At 46.6% G+C, this 20,263-nt stretch overlaps 1 protein-coding gene across 4 annotated transcripts; it reads right to left on the bottom strand.

Moving 5' to 3' along the window:
• Positions 1–7,702: 7,702 nt before the first annotated feature.
• Positions 7,703–20,252, bottom strand: ZNF583 (zinc finger protein 583). 4 transcript variants are annotated; one of them, XM_084770614.1, is made up of 5 exons: positions 20,107–20,252; positions 17,856–17,931; positions 14,881–15,007; positions 12,898–12,996; positions 7,703–10,006 (listed from the first exon to the last, which is right to left on the bottom strand). In XM_084770614.1, the coding sequence occupies exons 2-5, from the start codon at positions 17,862–17,864 to the stop codon at positions 8,532–8,534; spliced, it is 1,710 nt and encodes a 569-aa protein (XP_084626740.1). In that variant the 5' UTR covers positions 17,865–17,931; positions 20,107–20,252; the 3' UTR covers positions 7,703–8,531. The 4 variants fall into 4 exon arrangements, with proteins under 4 accessions (XP_084626740.1, XP_084626742.1, XP_084626741.1 ...); XM_084770616.1 differs by having other exon boundaries at positions 12,898–12,993; positions 20,107–20,251; XM_084770615.1 differs by lacking the exon at positions 20,107–20,252 and adding an exon at positions 19,152–19,555.
• Positions 20,253–20,263: the final 11 nt, after the last annotated feature.

Here is a 20,263-nt window from a genome sequence, read left to right on the forward strand (position 1 = left end):
TATTTATTTTACATATATGAGTGTTCTGTCCTCATGCACACTAGACGAGGGATTCAGATCCTAGTATAGATGGTTGTCAGCCACCATGTGGTTGCTGGGCATTGAACTCAGGACCTCTGGAAGAACAGATAGTGATCTTAACCACTGAGCCATCTCTCCAGCCCTCAAGCTCTTTTCTATGAGTTTTTCTTCCGCAAAACCTATCTGGGAGAATACCTGTTTTTTTGTTTTTTTGAGACAGGGTTTCTCTGTGTAGCCTTGGCTGTCCTGGACTCGCTTTGTAGACCAGGCTGGCCTCAAACTCACAGCGATCCGCCTGCCTCTGCCTTCCGAGTGCTGGGATTAAAAGCGTGCGCCACCATGCCCGGCTAGAATACCTGTTTTCATTTCTTCTTTTTTCTTTTTTTTTTTTCCTGTTTTTTTTTTTTGTTGTTGTTGTTGTTGTTGTTGCTGTTGTTGTTTTGGTTGGTTGGTTGGGTGGTTTTGGTTTTTTTCAGGAGAGAGCTTCTCTGTGTAGCCCTGGCTGTCCTGGGACTCAAATCTGGAGTTCTAATTTTGACCTCAGGCATCGTGGTTTGAATAGGAAATGTCCACTATAGATTCATCATCCCAGCTTTGTGAATTTTAGGTGTGGCCTTACTGGAGGAACTAGGTTGTTGGGGGGTCAGGAGCGTCCTTAGGGGGCTGAGTCTTGTCTTACACTCTCCTTTAAGAACTTTGTAAAAAGGAATTTTAAGTTTTTATTTTACATGTATGAATATATGGAAGCAGATGGTAGAGACCCACAGCCAAACATTAGGCGGAGTTTGGGGAACCCCACTTTTAGAAAAGGGGGAGGATGTGCCGGGCAGCAGTGGCGCACACCTTTAATCCCAGCACTTGGGAGGCAGGGGCAGGCGGGTCTCTGTGAGTTCGAGGCCAGCCTGGTCTACAAAGCGAGTCCAGGACAGCCAAGGCTACACAGAGAAACCCTGTCTCTAAAAAAACAAAAAACAAAACAAAAACAAAAATAAACTATTTTCTATGCATTAATGTTTTGCCTGGTGCTCAGAGGCCAATAGAAGGCATCAGATTCCTTGTAAATGGAGTGATAGTTGTGACTCGCCATGCGGGTGCGCGGAATTGACTTCTGCAGTAACAGGTGCTCATATCTGCTGAGCCCTTTCTCCACCCCACCCCACCCCCCCTTTTTTAAGCCAACTGGCCTATTGCATTTTGTTGTGGCAGCTCAAGCCGACTCATACATCGGAGGAGAGCTTTCACCAGAACCTTCTCTGCCCATCCCTTGCCCCATCTCTCTTTCCTGATAACCGGGTGAGAGCTCTGTCCTGCCTGCTCTGCTCACCCCTAAGAGGGACTAAAACCAAAATACATCTGGCCTTGTGTGGCTGGAGTATGTTGCCTCGGCAATAAAATGTCTACTACAAGTAGAAACACAAACAAAAACGGAGGGAAGCTAAGCTTGCAGGCAGGGTAAAGGCAGCTGATATGTAAACAAACATAAAGTCATGGGAGCAAACAGTTGAAGAGTGGCCAGAGAAGACTCAAGGAGAGGAGTGTTTTTCTCTTTCCCTTCCTACACCCTTCATACCTTTATGCTTCGTTACATCTGTTCTCATGGGCCCAAACAGTTGGTTCTACATCAACAGTATCCCTAAGAAGATGCCTGTTGGCTCTGCTTTTTAACAATTAAACTTTATTATACAACCCAACTAGCTTACACAAGAGGGAAAAAAGGTTAAAAGGAAAAAAAGAGTGAACCTTCTGGTATCCGTTCAATGGGACGGGTCCCTAGGTGTCTCTGGTCTGTTCGTTGATCTTCTGATCCACATGTGCTCAAGCCCAGTCTGGACCTGTCACTCCTCTCTTTTACCTGTCTGTCTGTCCAGTGTAAGGGGTGGTCTTCCTCTCCCATTGAGGGTCAATTAGAAACACAATAGTCTAGGTGGAGTTCCCAGGTCCACTTTCTGAATTTTAAGCCCAGGATGGCTCCACACAGTCTGTCTCAAGGTTAATATCAGGGAGTATCCATGGTGTGTCCAAGGGCAAAGCCTGCCAAGACTGTTTTTACCTGTGATAAAGTTTACAGTCCTTTCCATAGATGCCACCTGAGATGTGGCTTAGTAGTACAAGTAGACAACACGTATTCTACTTTGCTTTCTGTTTGCAGTGATAAAACACCGAAAACCACTCAGGGGGAAAGAGTTTACTGAGCCTACACTTCCAGGGCATGGTCCGTCATTCATCGAGATGTCAGGGGAGGAACTCAGAAGGCAGAAACTGTGGAGGAATCCTGGTTCCCAGGCCTGTGCTTAGCTAGCTGCCCCCACACACCTCAGGCCAGCCTGCCCGGAGAATGGTGGTTACCCACAGACATCCTCCGCAGGCGTGTGCAAGGTCCGATGAACTCTTCAATTGAGACTCCTCAAATGACTAGGCCTGATTGACCTGAGTTCAATCCCTAGGACCCACCCACATGGTGAAAGGAGAGAACCAATTTCTTCAGGTTGTGCAGACACACACAATGTGATCTTTTTTAAAAAAGTATATAAGACTGAAATACCAGCAATACACCTCATATGCATAAATTAAATGTAAAATGTGTGTGTGTGTGTGTGTGTGTGTGTGTGTTGGGGGGCATAGGGGTATAAACACTCAAAAAGCTGAAACCAAGGAATAAGGGATTAAAAAAATGATTATTATGGAATAATAGCCTAGCATGTGGTGAGCCCTGGCTTCAATTCCCAACGGGGGGGGGGGGGGGGAGGGGGGGGAAGAGGTTATAATAAAGGGATCAGTTTCCAAGCACACGTAATCCCAAATGGACATAAGTTGATTTATAGAGGTGCAGATAAAATGAAGTTAAAGAGCCAATGGAGGCAAAAGGAGAAGTAGATCTGAAGTGTGTAAGGGCTGCGATGGCTTAGCAGCCGGGATCCCTGCTTGGCTAGTGCTAGCCACAAACCTTCTCCCAAAAAGCGTTCAGTAATCCCACCGGTGCTCAAGCTATCTGCTTGGTACACCCTTCTCCAAACACAGCCGCCCGAGGACCTAAATTCGTATCTCCAGCACCCACATAAAAGTCAAGCATGGACGCACGTATCTGTAACCCCAACTGTGGGAAGTGGAAACAGGTGGATCAGGGGCCTTGCTGGTCAGATAAAATAACTAAGAAGCTGAGGTCCAGATGCATCGAGACACATTCTCAAAAAGTAATATAGGGTCAGGAATGGTACATGCTTTTAATCCCAGAACTCAAAAGCCAGAAGTAGGGCAGGGGCAGGGGTGGGGGCAGAGAAATCTTTGAGTTCAAAACTAGCCTGGACTACTGCGTAGATAGTTCCTAGTCGGAAAAACAAAAGCAACAACAAGTAAGGGCCTGGAGAGATGGCTCAGCGATTTAACAGCACTTGGTGTTCTTCCAAAAGACGCAGCTTCAGTTCTCAGGGCCCATATGGTGGCTCGCAGCTGTAAGTCCAGTTCCAGGGGATATGACACCTTCTCCTGGCCCTCAAAGGTATGAGGTACACTTGTGGTGCACAGCAAACACAAAAGCCAAACACACCCATACACGTACAAATAAAATCAAGGCCGGGAGATAACTCTGGTGAAGCACTTTACACAAGTCTGTCGACTACAATTGGATCCCTAGATCCCTAGGTTAAAGTCAGATATGGTAGGATCCCTGTCTGTAACCCCTACTCTTTTTCTTTTTCTTTCTCTTTTTCTTTTTTTTTTAAAGATTCGTTTGTTTGTTTGGTTTGGTTTTTCGAGACAGGGTTTCTCTGTGTCGCCTTGGCTGGGCTAGACTCGCTTTGTAGACCAGGCTGGCCTCGAACTCACAGCGATCTGCCTGCCTCTGCCTCCTGAGTGCTGGGATTAAAGGCGTGCGCCACCACGCCCGGCTTGTAACCCCTACACTTATGAGTAACCCCTCATCCATACTCCTGTTAGGAACCCTGACAAAAGCTCATTGTGGAGAGATGCCCAGGGCCCTCCCGGTGGCTCACAACCATCTATAATTCCAGTTCCAGGGGATCTGATACCCTCTTCCGGCTTCCTCGGGCACTAGGCAAACACCCATACACATAAAGTACACATTAAAACACACACACACACACACACACACACACACCCTTCATGGGTTTACTAAGTTGGACTTTAATGCAATCATTAATTTGGTCTGTAGTGTGTTCCCTTTCTGGGATGAGCAGCTGTGTGTGTTTCTGTGTGCGTGTGTGGGGAGTAGCTGTGTGTGTTTCTGTGTGTGTGGGGGGGGAGTAGCTGTGTGTGTTTCTGTGTGTGTGTGGGGAGTAGCTGTGTGTGTTTCTGTGGGGGGGGGAGTAGCTGTGTGTGTTTCTGTGGTGGGGAGTAGCTGTGTGTGTTTCTGTGTGTGGGGGGGAGTAGCTGTGTGTGTTTTTGGGGGGGAATAGCTGTGTGTGTTTCTGTGGGGGAGAGAGTAGCTGTATGTATTTCTGTGGGGGAGGGGAGTAGCTGTATGTGTTTCTGTGGGGGGGAGTAGCTGTGTGTGTTTCTGTGGGGGAGGGGAGTAGCTGTGTGTGTTTCTGTGGGGGGGGAGTAGCTGTGTGTGTTTCTGGGGGGGAGTAGCTGTGTGTGTTTCTGTGGGGGGGAGTAGCTGTGTGTGTTTCTGGGGGGAGAGAGTAGCTGTATGTATTTCTGTGGGGGAGGGGAGTAGCTGTGTGTGTTTCTGTCGGGGAGGGGAGTAGCTGTGTGTGTTTCTGTGGGGGGAGTAGCTGTATGTGTTTTTGTGGGGGGAGAGTAGCTGTGTGTGTTTCTGTGGGGGGAGAGTAGCTGTGTGTGTTTCTGGGAGGGGTTGTTACATCTCCCCCAGGAAAGTCCATTACACAATATTGCTCCCCAGGATGGTTCCAGGAAGTTATCTTTACCATCAGTTGATGAAGACAAAGGAAGCAGTGTTGTCGCCATTAATCTTAGGCAGCTAGTTAGGCACTAGCAGGCTTAAAGTCAGCCAGGGTGGAGCCATTCATTCTTCAATAGCAGCAACCAGGAAACAAAAATGCAAGACTCTGATTATTGATCCAAACAGTGGGATTGAAGTCATATTTCCGGCCTGAAGTAAAGACGTGACCTTCTGGATTTCCCAGGAGGGCTGGTAAAGAACAAAGATATTACCAGTGTTTCCTCCCCTACGAGTTAAACCAAATGGGCCTGTCAATCACCCAGGTAGAAAATGCCCCTGGGGAAAATGCTATGTTCCAGAGACAATAGAAATATTGTAACATCTGCCTAGATTTCTGTGGCAACTGTCCATTTTCACCCCACAATGGTCCCTTTGGAAATGCTGTACTTTGCCTTTTGTTTTTTGGGGTTTTTTTGTTTTGTTTTGTTTTTGCTTTTGTTTTTTTCGAGACAGGGTTTCCCTGTGTAGCCTTGGCTGTCCTGGACTCGCATTGTAGACCAGGCTGGCCTTGAACTCACAGCGATCCGCCTGCCTCTGCCTCCCGAGTGCTGGGATTAAAGGGATGCGCCACCATGCCCAGCTAAATGTTTATTAGTTTTATGGACATTCTCAAAGAATGAGCTTTTGTTTTGATTTTCTGTTTGATTTCCATTCAGAATTGGGAAGGGAGCCAGGTGATCGGGATTGAACCTAGGTAGGGCCTCCCTCATACATACTGAACTGGTTCTCGGTCATCAAGACACACTCCAAGCTGCCTTTCTTTCTGTAGTTCCCATTTGTTCTTTTAAAAGAGATTTTTTTGGGGGCTGGAGAGATGGCTCAGTGGCTAAGGGCGCTGCCTGCACTTCCAAAGGTCCTGAGTTCAATTCCCAGCAACAGCATGGCGGGTCACAACCATCTGTAGTATGATCTGATGCCCTCTTCTGGCCTACAGGTGTACATGCAGGCAGAGCACTGTATACATAATTAATAAATAAATTTTTTAAAAAGAGATTTTTGTATGTGTATGTTGTCAGTGTTTTGCCTGCAGGTCTGTATGTCCACCATTTGCACTATCCATGGAGGCCAGAAGAGGGTGTCAGAGGCCCTGGGACTAGAGCTACAGGTGGTAGTGAGCCACCGCAAGGGTACTGAGGACAAAGTCCACTGCAAGCCCCAGGTGTCTGCAGCCACTGAGCATCTCTGCAAACCCCTAGTGTCTAGTCTTACCTTTATTTCTCTTCCTTTCCTGATTTGTTCAGGTGCAAGCAGAAGTTTGATTTGAGATCTTTTAAACAAGTGTGAGGTGCTGCTGCAGTTTTAAGGACCATATGAGCTATATCCAGCAAATTATAATTTGCTATGTTCTCAGATGACTCAGCTCAAAGCATTTTTTTTTCCTTTTCCTTTTTGGTTTTTCAAGACAGGGTTTCTCTGTGTATCAGCTCTGGCTGTCCTGGAACTCGCTCTGTAGTCCAGGCTGGCCTCGAACTCATGGAGATTCACCTGCCTCTGCCTCCCAAGTGCTGGGATTAAAGGCGCGTGCCACCACCGCCCAACTCCTAGTATTTTCTATTTCCTCCTCTGATTTCTTCTTTGACCTGAGTTCCTAAACAGTGTGCTATGTTGGCTCAAAATATGGGCGCACTCGGGTTATCTTTCTGTTATTCGTTTCTAAGTTCATTCCATTCTGGCCAGAAAACATCTCACAGGTCTTGAATTTTTTTTTTTAAATTAACTGAGATGTAGGGTTAGAGAGATGACTCACAGCATCCATATTTGGGTGGCTCATCAACAGGCATAACACCAGCTCCAGGGGATCTAATGCACAATTAAAAACCAATAGCAAACCAACCAACCAACCAAAAAACTGGCGATATGGTGGCACTCTTGTTTTTTCAAGACAGGGTTTGTCTGTGTAGCCTTGGCTGTCCTAAAGTCACTCTATAGACCAGGCTGGCCTCAAACTCACACAGATCTGCCTGCCTCTGCCTCCTGAGTGCTGGGATTAAAGGCGTGCGCCATCACCACCTGGCTGGAGATGTGTTTTTAGGCCTAAACCGCAGTACATTTTGGTAGGTGCTCTAGCTCTTTGGTTACTTGTCAGATTTTCTGCACCCCCTTGGCTGTCCTGGACTCACTTTGTAGACCAGGCTGGCCTCTGACTCACAGAGATCCACCTGCCTCTGCCTCCCGAGTGCTGGGATTAAAGGCGTGCACCACCATGCCCGGCTTCGAGTAATTTTTTTTTTTTTAAAGAAACGCAAGTGTAGATTCATAGAACTTGAATACTGAAATCCTTTTTTTCTTTCTTTTTTTTAAAATCCCTTTTCTTACCCAGTCATATATTACATATGCATGCTGGAATAGAAGCTAGCATGCTTCCCTCTACATCAATCTAATGTCAATCCAACTGAACTAGATGTCACCCATAATACATAAATAGTAATTATCAATTAACATTAATAACTTATTATTAATAAATAACAATAAAATATAATTAATATTTATTAATATATTAATTGATATTAATATATTAAGATTGGGTCTCATGTAGCTCAGGCTGACCTTGAACTTACACGTAGCCAAGGATAACTTTGAACTTCTATGCCCAGGTCACATGGTACTGGGAATTGAACTCAGTGCTTTGGGCATGCTAAGTAAGCACTTTATAAACTGAGCTACACCCTCAGTTTCCAACTTTAGTATTTCTCACTTTTAAAATGTTATAATGTCCCGGGTCTGTTTTTGCTTCCTTATGATTAAAATAACCAACTCTGCTTTGTATATCATCATGTCTTTATTTTAGATTAACATTATTTTATGCTAGGCACTCTGCTTAAGAAATTTACATGCATTACTCACGTCTCCTGATTACTTTTGAGGTAGAACCATTATAAGTCTCAAAATATAAATAAGATTGAAGATTACAAAGGATCAAATGCTCTCTTAAATTTAGGGACGGAAGATGAAAGAGCAAGTATAAACCCTAGGTCTACTTTAATTCCGTATGTATCAAAAAGGGAGAAAGATGAATATTGACATGAAGGTTTTAAAAGGTGATCAGAAATAAGATTCTGGGGGCCAGGTAGCCTGATGGGTTACTTTAAGAACTGTGTGCTTACTCCCCATAAAGTTTTGGGAAATAAGATTCTGGGGGCCAGGTAGCCTGATGGGTTACTTTAAGAACTGTGTGCTTACTCCCCATAAAGTTTTGGGTGTCTTAAGAAATCTTAGCTAATGAGGGATAAATAATATGACCAAACTTTGTTGTTTAAAAGTTTGGCTGACAGAGGCATGAGTACACCAGAAATCCTTTTCAATATTCCACATAACACAGATTAACATGTAGAAGACAAAGATGATGAAATATAAATGGTTCTTTTCTCTCTCTCTCTCCCTCTCTCTCCCTCTCTCTCTCTCTCTCTCTCTCTCCGAGACAGGGTCTGTCTGTGTAGCCTTGACTGTCCTGGACTCGCTTTGTAGACCAGGCTGGCCTCAAACTCACAGCGATCCTCCTGCCTCTGCCTCCCGAGTGCTGGGATTAAAGGCGTGCGCCACCACCGCCCGGCTAAACGGTTCATTCTAATGGGTCAGATTTGGGTCACAGTTAGGAGATCAAACCTATAGCTCTTGGCAACTGCCTGGATGTAGAGGGTGAGGGAGAGGAAAGGGACAAGAATGACTCCATAGTATGGACTTTCTCGTGATGAGCAAGGTGCGCACGCTGCCTGAAAGACTTCCTGCAGTCTTTACACTCGTACGGTCTCTCTCCGGTGTGAATCCTCTGATGCAGAGTAAGAGACCCACTGTAACTAAAGGCTTTCCCACAGATACTGCATTCGTAAGGCTTCTCTCCAGTATGAATTCTTTGATGCTGAGCAAGGCCTGCGTTTTGGCTGAATGTTTTCCTGCACTCCTTACACGTGTAGGGTTTCTCTCCGGTGTGACTTCTCTGATGCTGTGTAAGGGATGAGTTGTTGCTGAAGGCCTTTTTGCACTCGGCACACTCGTAGGGCTTCTCTCCGGTGTGAACCCGCTGGTGCTGATCGAGGTAAGCCATCTGGCTAAAGGCTTTCCCACAGACTTTACATTCATAAGGTTTTTCTCCAGTATGGACTCTCTGATGCTGAGACAGGTGTGCGTACTGGCTGAAGGATTTCCGGCACTCTCTACATTCGTAGGGTCTCTCCCCGGTATGGATTCTCTGGTGTACGATTAGGTATCCACGGTGACTAAAAGCCTTCCCACACACGTTGCACGTGTAAGGTTTCTCTCCGGTGTGGATCCTCTGGTGCTGAGCGAGAAACGAACCGTTACTGAAAGCCTTCCCACATTCAATGCACTCGAAAGGCCTCTCCCCGGTATGAATCCTTTGATGCTGAGTCAAGTGTGCAATCTGGCTGAAGGCTTTTTTACACTCCTTGCACTGATAAGGCTTCTCCCCGGTGTGAACTCGCTGATGCTGCGCAAGATGCGCGTTCTGGCTGAAGGCCTTCCTACACTCTTTGCACTCGTAAGGTTTCTCCCCGGTGTGGATTCGCTTGTGCTGTGCTAGGTTTGCGCTCTGGCTGAAGGCTTTGCCGCATTCGACGCACGCGTAGGGTTTCTCCCCGGTGTGAGTTCTCTGATGTAGGGTCAGGGATGAGCTCTGGTTAAAGACTTTTTCACAGTCATTACACTTCAGGATTCTCTTTCCTGCATGGGCCTTCTTATGTTTCAAGTCCACCGAGTTTTTCCGGTAGCTCCTCTTTCGTGGCTCACACTGATGGATTCTTTCTTTGGTAGGGAAACTTGGTGGCCTATCCAGCACTGCATCCTCTTGGAGTGTTTGCCAAGATGGATTACACCCATTGCTTTGCTCTTCATGGACTTCATTATGAGTGATGAGCAATGGGCGGGAATGGACCTCCTGACCTCCCAACTTGTTCTTAAAGTGTTCTTCTCTTTCATGGTCTTCTTTCCAATTGGGGCAGTCAGGTCTGTGACTGAGATGGCTTCTTCCCACTGTTAGGACTTTGGCAGAGTTTTCATAAATATCTTGCTTTGATGAAAATTCGGTGCCTTTGAATACATACTCCCAATCTAAAAGATACCGAGAAAAAAGATGTTTTAAAATTCATTCGTTATAAGAAAAGAAAGTGCTCAGAGAAAGTAAAATACAAATGAAATGAAAAGGGTTTTTTTTTGTTTTTGTTTTTTCAAGACAGGGTCTCTCTGTGTTAGCCTTGGCTGTCCTGGACTCGCTTTGTAGACCAGGCTGGCCTCGAACTCACAGCAATCCACCTGCCTCTGCCTCCCGAGTGCTGGGATTAATGGTGTGCACCACCCGCCTCTGCCTCCCGAGTGCTGGGATTAAAGGCGTGCGCCACCACGCCCGGCCTGAAGTGAAGAGATTCAACATCTCTTAATCCATTTTAAAACTAAATTAAGAAAGGTGGTTATTACCAGGTACAGGGGCACTCATTTTTTTTTTGAGACAGGGTTTCTCTGTGTAGCCTTGGCCTCAAACTCACAGTGATCCACCTGCCTTTGCCTCCCGAGTGCTGGCATTAAAGGCGTGTGCCACCACGCTCGGCTTGGAGTACACATTTTTAATCCGAGCACTTGGGAGGCAGGGGCAGGCTGTTCTCTGTGAGTTCGAGGCTAGCCTGGTCTACATAATGAGTCCCAGAACACCTAGAGCTACATAGTGGAACTCTGTCTTTGAGGGGAAAAAAGAAAAAAGAAAGGAAGGAACCAACTCCCGCGAGTTGTCCTTTGGCCTCCATACACATGCTGGGGCAAGTGTGTGCCCATCCTAGTGCACACACTTACACATACAAAGTAAATAAACACTCGAGGGGTTTTAGAAAAGTTTAAAAAGGGAGAAAACTTGCCAGCATCAGAGCTGAAAGGAGCCAACCATATTCTACGCAACTGAGAGGATGATTCGGTAACTTCTGCTAATAAAGGGGGCAACTCATGTGACATGCAAGTCTCTTGGAAGCGAGAGCCTTGCCAAAGCTGAAGCGGGGAGAAGTAGAGTCCAAATAATGTCACATTCATTAAATCCAGTTCCTATTCGTGTCTTCCAACAGCGGATTCCACCAAAGAGCTCAGGGGAAAGGATGCCATTCTAAGCAATTTTGTCAGAAAGAGAAGATGATGAACGACTCCTGAGCTTGTTTTCACAAACCCAGCATTATCTTGATAATAAAGCCAGATAAAGAAATCGCAAGTAAGTGCCGGGCGTGGTGGCGCACGCCTTTAATCCCAGCACTCCGGAGGCAGAGGCAGTTGGATCACTGTGAGTTCGAGACCAGCCTGGTCTACAAAGTGAGTCCAGGACAGCCAAGGCTACACAGAAAGAACTTGTCTCAAAAAAAAAAAGGAAGAAAGAAAGAAATCACAAGTAAGCCCACAGACCAATGCAGTGACTAAACATAAATGCAGAATGTTTAACAAAACCATAGCAATTCAGATTCATAGCGAAACCCCAACGAGCCATAATGACACCATAGCAAAGCATATAAAATATGGGAAGCATAATTTTGATTAAAAAAAAAATCAATCCAAGGAATGCAAGGTTGGTTTAATATTGGAAAATCATCAGCGATGTTCACTATGGTACTGAACAAACAAAACAGACAGTGAAAGAATGAGCAGAAACAGTCATATGATCGCCCCAATAAATGCAGAATGAGTATTTGAATAGTTAGCTATAAAGTTTTTAGCAAAGCAAGGGCTCTGCTTCTAAGTAGCTGTACAGTTTGAATCAACTGAACAGTGAAAAACAGAGCACATATCCTCCTTAGACTGGAACATGCATACATACGATTTTACCACCCCCATTCGACGATGTTTACCAAGTGCAATTTAGCAACCACTGCCAAGAAGGCAGGAAACAGAAGGTGAAACACTGAGAGAAAGAAATAAAACTGCCCATGTTTTCTTTTTTCTTTTTTTTTAAAATTTTTTATTAATTTATTCTTGTTACATCTCAATGGTTATCCCATCCCTTGTATCCTCCCATTCTTCCCTCCCTCCCATTTTCCCTCCCCTCCCCTATGACTGTTCCTGAGGGGGATTTCCTCCTGTATTTCCTCCTGTATTTCAGAAGGCATAATGACACAGAAAATCCTCAGAGCTTCAGGAAGAAAGTGCAAAGGTAATAAGAACACTACCACTGAGGCCTCAAGGTGGTGGCACACGCCTCTCAGCCCAGCACTTGGGAGGCAGAGGCAGGCAAGTCTCTGAGTTCAAGGCCAGCCTGGTCTACCTCGTGAGTTTCAGAACAGCCAGAGCTACACAGAGAGAAACCTTGTCTTGAAAAACCAAAAAGAAAAAAGAAAGAAAAAGCACAGAAGAAATAAAAGACATGAAGGAAGGAAGAAATGAAGGAACAAAGGAAAATAACTACTAGACTGTGCACTATAAAATATTCCTATGACAAATTAGAGAAAATGAAAACCTGTTGGATTTTTAAAAGATGGTTAAGATGTCAGTTCTTTCTCAATTAATACATACATAAACATCATCCCAAACAAAGCTCTTTGAGTAAAAAATTCTCATTTTGATTCTAAAATTTATATGAAACATAAATGTTCTGAAGTAGTCAAAGCAGTTTTGCAAATGGTAGTACAAAATGTCAAAACTTCACTTAGCTGGGCGTGGTGGCACACGCCTTTAATCCCAGCACTCGGGAGGCAGAGGCAGGTGGACTGCTTTGAGTTCGAGGCCAGCCTGGTCTGCAAAGTGAGTCCAGGACAGCCAAGGCTACACAGAGAAACCCTGTCTCAAAAAACAAAAACAACAACAACAAAAAAAAAAAAGAAAAAAAGAAAAAGAAAAAGAAAAGAAAGAAAAAGAAAAGAAGGCTGAGAACCACTGCTCTACAGGGACCAGAAGCTTTAACAAAACCTATTCCAAGGGCGCTAACTAAAGGTGGCTGGGCCTTTCCTGACAAGGGCGCCCTGCCCCTCGTTCCCACTCACCAGGACATGTGTCTTTCACTCCCTCCTTCTGCACCATCCAGGGGTCTTTTCCTTGTTCCAGTAATGAGACCACAGCTGGCTTGAAAATAGGGATGCCTGCTTCCAAGAAACAGAGGAGGAGTTAGCCACTCTCGGAGATCAAAGCGAGCCCCCTGATCATCAGGAAGGTGAGGCGTTACAGAAGGGAGCTTAGGAAGGCAGGAAGTAGTCTTTAGAATGAATGGCAGGAAGGAATAGTCTTAAAAAAAAAAAAAAGCTACCAAGTCTGTAAAATGTAATTTATTTGGGGAATCCAAGAAAAAGGCGGGGGGTGGGGGTAGGGGTGGGGAGGAGCAATTCTCTTTGAACTTTCGGAACTGGGTTTGCTAGGTCGCCCAAGCTGTTTACCCCCAACTGTGATGGCTGGTCTTAGTTGTCAACTTGACCACATATAGAATTAACTAAAACCCAAGTGGCTGGGCACACTTATGAGGGCTTTGTTTTCTTAAAGCATTTGAAATGGGAAGACCCACTTTATTTTACTTTTATTTTTATTTTTTGGTGACAGGGTTTCGCTGTGTAGCTTTGGCTGTCCTAGAACTTGCTTTGAGGACCAGGCTAGCCTCAAACTCAGAGATTTCCCCTGCCTCTGCCTGCCCGAGCGCTGGGATGAAAGGTCTGTGCCAACACCACCAGGTAGGAAGACCCACTTTTAATCTGGATCTTTCTGTCTGGCAAGTCCATTCCTTCACTTCTTTGGGATTCTGGTGGAGTGAACAGCTACTATATTTTTGGGCCTTCTGTTGGGGGACAGCCACTGTTGGACTAGCTGGACCATTCTAATAAATCTCATATAGGTGTGTGTGTGTGTGTGTGTGTGTGTGTGTGTGTGTGTGTGTGTATACTTATTTACTCATCCTATCAGTTCTGGTCCCCTGGAGCAATGGTTCTTCACCTGTGGGTCACAACACCTTTGGGGTTGAATGACCCTTTCTTTGATAGGGCTCACCTAAGATCATTGCATTACGATTCACAACAGTTCACAGAATTCACGAACTCATAAAGTTCAAACAATTCATAAAATGACTGTTATGGAGTAGCAGTGAAAATAGTTTTATGTTTGCGGGGGTGAGGGGGGGGGTCAGGGGATGTCACCCGAACATGAGGAAGTGTTTTAAAGTGCTAGGGAGACTGAGCACTACTGCTCTGGAGAACCCTGACTCACACAGCACGAGCCCTCTGAGCACATGGTACTGCAGGCACGCGTCACATCACCCTACGGACTTAGGAAAGAGAAATCGGGCCAATAAAATGGCTCATGGGAAAAGTGCTCGCTACGTAAAGCCTGATGACCCGGGTTCCATCCTTAGAACCCCTGTAAAGGTGCAGGGAGAGAACAGACCCCACGGAGTCCCTGTGGCATGTGCAGACAATTCCCCAACACACACACACACACATACACACACACACACACACACACACACACACAAAGAGAGAGAGAAATGTAATTTTTAAAAAGTTTAATAAAAAAAGGGACTTTTTTTTGGGGGGAGGGGGATTTTTCGAGACAGGGTTTCTCTGTGTAGCCTTGGCTGTCCTGGACTCACTTTGTAGACCAGGCTGGCCTCGAACTCACGGAGACCCACCTGCCTCTGCCTCCCAAGTGCTGGGATTAAAGGTATGCGCCACCACACCCAGCTCCAAAAAGGGGCATTTAATAAAGCAACTAAAAGACATCTCGGAGGGCTGGAGAGATGGCCCAGCGGTTAAGAGCACTGACTGCTCTTCCAGAGGTCCTGAGTTCAATTTCCAGCAACCACATGGTGGCTCACAACCATCTGTAATGTGATCTAATGCCCTCTTCTGGCCTATAGGGGTACAAGCAGGTAGAACACTGTATGTATAATAAATAAATCTTAAAAAAAAAAAAAAGACATCTAGGAGACAGTTCCCAGAACACAGCCCCATGTTGGGGGGGAGTTCTTCTGTGGAGACTTGCCTTACCCAGAGACTCCAGGCTCCTATAGTTGTCCAAGGTCACCTTCCGGTACAAGTCTCTCTGAGCGTCGTTCAGCCATTCCCACTCCTCCCGAGAGAAATTGACAGACACGTCCCCAAATGTTGGCAGACCCTGAAATGACATGACCACATTCTGGTTCAAGTCCTCGCCCAGGCCTAGGTTACACGTAGTTAAAGCTGGGCGTGGCAGCGCTCACCTGTGATCCCAGTGCTCAGGAGGCAGAGGCAGGATGCACTGAGTTTCAGGCCAGCCTGGGCTACTTAGTAAGTTCAAAGCCATCTTATGAGCCTGCTTCTCAAACAAACAAACAAACAAACAAACAACAGAATACAATGTAACAGAAAAGAGTTAGCACTTGCTAAACTGTCTATAAAAATATATATATTTTTAAAGACAGAGTCTTGTAAACTGGGTGTGGTGACACACACGCCTTTAATCCCAGCAGAGGCAGGAGAATTACTATGAGTTCAAGGCCAGCCTGGTCTACAAAGTAAGTCCAAGACAGAGAAGCCCTGTCTTGAAAAAACAATCAAAGACAGGGTCATGTATGAGGCTCAGGGTGGTCTTGAATTCACAACCCCTTCTGCCTCAACTTCCCAAGTGCTCAGACTGTCTCTCTCTCTCTCTCTCTCTCTCTCTCTCTCTCTCTCTCTCTCTCTCTCTCTCTCTCTCTCTCTCCTCCTACCCTCTCTCCCTCCTTCCCCTCCCTCTCTTTCTGTCTCTCTCCCCTTCCTTCCCCCTCCCCCCTCTCCCCTCCCTCTCTCCCCTCCCCCCTCCATCCCTCCCTTTCCCCCTTCAGCTCCCTTTCTCAGATAGGATACAGCTACACAACTCAAGCTGGCCTTGAACTCTTGGTCCTTCTACCTCAGTCTCCCAAGTGCTGGACTTACAGGTATGGCCACTCTAAGCTCCTGAAGATGGTGCAAGTGACTAGCGCCGCCCCACCCCACCCCAGACCCAATACTCAAACTGCTGTAACGGCTGTTACCAGGCCCTGGAGACACAAGTGGCAAAACTGTGCCCTATAAGCAAAAAAAAAAAAAAAAAAAAAAAAAAAAAAAAATCCAATTTCAGGCCACAGAATCCCACCAATCCCAGGCCTGGAAAACTCTACGCCTTCCCACGTTGTCACACACACACCCATAAAGCCTGCCATCTGCTCATATGTGGTGTACACGAATACATGGAGACAGAACACACACAGTAATTTAAAAAAAAAAATCATTAAATGAATTTCGCCTTGCAGTTAGGTCAGAATTTCCAATTTATAAAAAGGCCCTAAACATACTTCTGCCATTTCGTATTAAAAATTTTAAACAAAGCTGCATTCTCGGCATTGCCAATTATAAAATCAAAATACTGACTAGTTCTGTTTAATGTCCTGCAGAATCAAATATTCAGCTAAGATCGAGCTTATGTAAAAATGAAATGGCACAAAAAATAAATAAAATAAAATAAAATAAACTGGCACACTAATGTCAGTATACAAAATTACTTTCACCCTTAGTAAATGGTAAAATCAGATGTATACCAATCAATAGTTTAAAACTAACTCTTTTTTTTTTTTTTTTTTTTTGGTTTTTTGAGACAGGGTTTCTCTGTGTAGCCTTGGCTGGCCTGGACCCGCTTTGTAGACCAGGCTGGCCTCGAACTCACAGCGATCCACCTGCCTCTGCCTCCCAAGTGCTGGGATTAAAGGCGTGCGCCACCACGCCCGGCTCTAAAACTAACTCTTAATGATTTATTATAAATACAAGTTTGATTTGTCTAACCATTTTACATACCTATATGCCAGGGTTGTTTTAAAAAAAAAAAAAATCTTCCAGGCATGGGCTAGCAAGATGATTCGTTGCCATAAAGGCGTTTGCTGCCAAAACTGACAACCTGAGTCCAATACCTGGGATGCACATGTTGGAATGAGAGAACTGATTCCCACATGCTGTCCTTTAACCAACGGCCCCAGGAATGAGGGAGCCCCCAGAGCTAGGGGGTGGCGCACGCCTTTAATCCCAGCACTTGGGGGAGTGGGGGGGGGCAGAGGCAGGTGGATTTCTTTGAGTTTGAGGCCAGTCTGGCCTACAAAATGAGGTCCAGGACAGGCAGGGCTACCCAGAAAAACAAAGGCAGAAAACAAAGGCAGAAAAAAACAACACCCTTCCTCCCCCCACCCCCCACACAAAATTGATACATTAGATTACTGAGAATCATCTGGAACAATTTCGAACCCGAGATTGTGGGGCAAAGCTCATCACCACCCATCACAGACGAACATATTTCAACTTCAACCTCCCGTTCCCACAACGTGGGTTTACATAATCCCACCTACAAGTGTATTTTTTCTTTTTTTTTTTTAAAGATTTATTGTTTATTATTATGTATACAGAGCTCCGCCTGCATGTGCACCTGCAGGCCAGAGGAGGGCATCAGATCTCATTATAGATGGTTCTGAGCCACCATGTGGTTGCTGGGAATTGAACTCATGACCTCTGGAAGAACAGTCAGTGCTCTTAACCACTGAGCCATCTCTCCAGCTCCTACAAGAGCACTGAACCCACCGGTGAGGCTCAATGACTCATTGAATAATGAAGCAAATGCTGGATAGAGGGGGGCTGGGAGGATGGGTGGGGGGTGCGGGGGCCAAGGGATGCGCTTAGACTTTGGGGGGGACTTTGTTTTGGCTGCAATGAGGAACAAGGGCAAGACACTGGAAGAGATGAGATCATGTCCGGCTGCCGAGTTTCAGAAACCAAAAATGTCCCTTTAGCTTGACTGACGAATAAGGCGGCATTTCAGGGAATAAGAAATGCTTCTTGTCCCCCTCAGTCACGGTCATAGGGGGAGGGGAGTAAGGGGAAAATGGGAGGGAGGGAGGAATGGGAGGATACAAGGGATGGGATAACCATTGAGATGTAATATGAATAAATTAATTTTTTTTTTTAAAAAAAGAAATGCTTCTTACCTTGGACATGGCGTTAAAGCGTCAAGACTATATGACTGTGTTTCTGGGAGCGGGGCGATGTCCTGAGAAAGTAGCGCTGGGCAGAAAAAAAAAAAAGGAAAAAAAGAAAGAAAGAAAGAAGAAAGAAACTGTAAGTTCTAAATGTACCCTGCAGCCACCATCACTAGCCTGGAAGCCTTCTATTCCTTTTTCTCCCTTCACATACATCCATTCAAGACATCATTAAATTTAACAATTCTAGCCGGGCGTGGTGTCACACTCCTTTAATCTCAGCCCTTGGGAGGCAGAGGCAGGTGGATCTCTCTGTGTTCCAGACCAGCCCAGTCTACAAAGTGAGTTCCAGGACAGCCAGGGCTACACGGAGAAACTCTGTTTCAGGAATAAGAAGGAGGAGGAGGAGGAAGAGGAGAAGAAGAGGAAGAAGAGGAAGGGGAAGGGGAGGAAGAAGAATTGCAATGGGCTGGTGAGAAGGCTCAACGGGTCTCTTCCAGAGGACCTGGGTTCAATTCCCAGCACGCATAAGACAGCTTACAACTGTCTGTGACTCCAATCAGCAGGGGGAATCCAAGACCCTCACAAAGACATACATGGAAGCCAAACATAAAGCATTTAGATTCAACAATTCTTTTTCCTATGTACTTTATAGCTCCCGAACTCGACATACATTTTTATGTCTAAGTTGTCTCTTTCACTGTGAGCGATTACGGAGTGCCATTATCAGACAAGAACGTCCCACCCTTTTTTTACGCGTGAAGGTTCTTCATCATTGAGGAAACACAAGGCCAAAGTTGAGAAAGTCACTGAGCCAAACTGGAAACCAGACTTCAGTTAATAGGATACATACAGATAATAATGTTAAAAGGAAGCCGGACGTGGCGGCGCACGCCTTTAATCCCAGCACTCCGGGAGGCAGAGGCAGGCTGTGAGTTCGAGGCCAGCCTGGTCTACAAAGTGAGTCCAGGACAGTCAAGGCTAACACAGAGAAACCCTGTTTCTCACAATCACACAGTCCCACAGCCCCCCACTCATAACATACCGTACTGTCACCCGTCGCCCAGCCCTGCCTGTCTCCGTTACACTGTCTCAGGCTCAATGACACAGCCGTGTATACTGTCACACAGGCTGCATCACACCTGGCAGGAAAAGCCTCACTGTAATAGTGCCGCATAGTCCCAAACACAGAGCCACTCTCACCACGTCACAAGGCACTCACACGAGGTGCTGTCTCTGCATCCAGTCACAAAGCCTCACTATTCACACATTTTCTTCCACCCGCTCTCACAGGGCCCCTCACACCTGGTGGCCTTGTACTGTCCCACGCATTGTTATGGCCTCTCCCACAGCCCGCCACGGGGCCTTCAACACTGTGACACGGTCTCACACTGCCACACACATTGCCCAGGCTCCATCTAGGTCACAGCCAGTATTCCGCCTCACAAACTGTCGGTGGCCCTCCCAGCGTCGCTGGCACAGTCTTGTGAGGTCATACACGTTGCCACGGCCTCAGCCTCACCCGGTGTTTAGTAGTATGTTCAGGAACAGGTCCCCTCATACATGGTGGTGGTGGTGGTGGGGGTCCCATGCTGTCAGATGGGTCTTCAAATGCGTCCTCCCACATGATCCCTAATACTGTCACATACTATCACACGCAACGTCACAGCCTCAGCCTCGCACGGTATTCAGCCTTAAAGTCACGGGGCCCTTTATACACAGTGGTCACTCAAGTCATCTGGTTCCCCTCCACCCCGACCCCCGACACACACACACACACACCCACACACACACACACACACACACACAGACACTGTCGCGCCGTCACACACATTTTGTCACAGCCTTTCAGTCCCAGGTCCCCTCGTGCACAGAGGTGTGCCCTCATGCTGTCACACACACTCCAGCCTCACGGTGTGCAGGCTCAGTCACAGCTTTTTCATACAAGGCGATGCAGCCACACTGCCACCCGGATGATCCCACACACACTCTGCCACACATCCCCCCCACCCCCCGGCGGGCTACCACACACCGGCAACAAGCCTCTCAGTTTCATGCTGTATCCCGTCTCACGGCCATAGCCCCACCCCTCCCCCATGCGTGGGGTGCTGTCTCATACAGCCACACACATTTGTCACTGCCCCAGTCTCAGGCAGATGCAGGCTTCCAGTCACAGGCCCCCCATGCACGGTGGCGTGGTCTCGCACGGTCACTCGGGTCCCGCCAGACATTCTCCCACACGATACCCCCCGCTCCTCACCGAGCGCCTCTTCGGTCCGCGTCACCCTTCGCTCCGCGCCGAGGCAGATCGGTCCGGGCCCGGGGCTCGATCTCGCGGAGCTTATAGAGCTCACAAAGACAGAGCTGCGGTGCGGCTCCGCGCAGGGTCTTCTGGGAAGTGGAGTCCAGAGCTTGGC

Source organism: Acomys minous, assembly GCF_964271855.1.
Source record: "Acomys minous genome assembly, chromosome: 20".
NCBI classification, from domain to species: Eukaryota; Metazoa; Chordata; class Mammalia; order Rodentia; family Muridae; genus Acomys; species Acomys minous.